The sequence below is a fragment of the Penaeus monodon genome, chromosome 21 (genome assembly GCF_015228065.2).
Source record: "Penaeus monodon isolate SGIC_2016 chromosome 21, NSTDA_Pmon_1, whole genome shotgun sequence".
In the NCBI taxonomy this organism is placed as follows: Eukaryota; Metazoa; Arthropoda; class Malacostraca; order Decapoda; family Penaeidae; genus Penaeus; species Penaeus monodon.
In genome coordinates, this window is record NC_051406.1 from 42,159,574 (window position 1) to 42,161,324 (window position 1,751).

Sequence of the window (1,751 nt, forward strand, 5' to 3'; positions counted from 1 at the left end):
ACTAATCCGATGGCCTTGCCGTATGGCCTCTTCGTCCTGGCCCTCTCCCCTCATCCACTTGGTCCTCTCCCCTCGCCCCCTGACCCTCTCCCCTCGTCCACCTGGCCCTCTCCCCTCACCCACCTGACCCTCTCCCCTCGTCCCCTGTTTCTCTCCCCTCGTCCACCGTGCCTTCTCCCTTCTCCGGTCCTCGGCGGCCGCATGCGGGAGGTACTCTGCCGCTGTGGATCGGTTTCCGGGGCGAGCGGCGGCCGGCCCCGTGCGTGCGGCCAAGGGTTGGGTGCGGAGCTTTATGGAGAAATCCGGTTGGTGGTCGGCGGCGTATGTCGGCTCGAGTGTCAAGCCGGTGACGACGTGGTTGGCGGAGCACAGCAGCAGGTATAAAGTCCAAGGTGACCAGGTCCCACCAGGGTGAGGAGACAGCGCCGTTTGTCAGCAACACCACTCCGTCAGCACCGAGACGTCAGCCTAGCCAACAGTGGTCGCCATGAACAAGTACTTCCCAGGAATCGGCCGCATCGAGTACCGGCCCGATGCCGGTCCCGAGGACACCATGGTGTTCCGGCACTACAACCCCAATGAAACCGTCCACGGCCGCACCATGGAGGAGTGGATGAAGTTCTCCGTCTGCTACTTCAACACCTTCAGGTACTTTGCCCTTCGCCGTGGCACTGGACTCACGAGTGTGCTCCCGGAGCTCAGATCACCTCCCTCTTTAAAGTTCTCTGCTAGCCACCACGGTTAGCGGAGAACTGTTGGAGATGATCTGCCTCTTACCAAACCAAGGACATTTTGCTTTGGCTGGGGAACCGGGCATTTTAGAAGAGTAAATCTAACTTTTAAAAACCATACGGGAATGTATCTGAGCTCACTCTCTCCTCTCTCATTGTATATTCATTCGTTTAAAATGAAAAGATGGAGAGGTGTAGAGTATATATATGTAAAGGAATACATTAAGTCGGGGCTTTAAAACCAAAGATATACATTGCAAACAAAAGTGCGAGATACGAGACACACAAAACTCCCCATTTCTCTGCAGACAATTCCACTTAGCATGTGCTGTGACTATACTACTTCCCCAAAGAAGCCTTTTGTTTTAAATGTTTGGGTAGTTTTGGGAGACAAATTTGTGAACAGAATGACATGCAACACAGCAATCTACAGTTAGTTTGCGTACTAAGTCTTGTGAATTCTTGTGCACATGTTGGCCAAGGCGCATTAATCACTTTATGAAAATTTCCTGTCACAAAGTAGACAACATAGAAAGCTATTACATTGGATAACTGCTATAATTCAAGAAGATGCTATTCAGAAGTGCTATCATAATTATTTATCAGGCATTTGAAATAAAAATGACAGGAAACCGTGATTTTTTCCAGTCTCAGAAAAGGGAAACTTGGAAACTCACTCCTGGCAACTCTAGAGCACTCCGATCCGCGAAGTAATTTTGAGAAATAAATGATAGAACGCTATTGAAGGCAGAAAAAATAAAAACAATAAATAAAATCTTGAGAACATTTTGACAATGCAAAATATAAGTAAATAAAAGTAGTAAGTGTCAGTTGATTAGGCTTGGTGAATCAGAACACTCCACGAGTCCGCTGTGAGTTGCCAGTTTGTTTCATTCCTGTGTTTAAATGCACTATTTTTATCTCAATCCAGATCATATTCGTTGATAAATTCGTGCTAACAACCTCTATATTCACGATATATTTAAAAGCCAATAGTATATGATACACATCAACAACCAT

The 1,751-nt window shown here is 47.3% G+C and overlaps 1 protein-coding gene across 2 annotated transcripts in view; it reads left to right on the top strand.

The window, feature by feature from the left end:
* Positions 1-393: 393 nt before the first annotated feature.
* Positions 394-1,751, top strand: part of LOC119586510 (xylose isomerase-like) — a 5,417-nt gene continuing 4,059 nt past the window's right edge. For both annotated transcript variants that reach the window (XM_037935250.1, XM_037935251.1), the window contains exon 1: positions 394-648. In XM_037935250.1, coding sequence (XP_037791178.1) covers positions 488-648 — 161 coding nt within the window. In that variant the 5' untranslated portion in view covers positions 394-487. The remainder of the gene's footprint in view (positions 649-1,751) is intronic.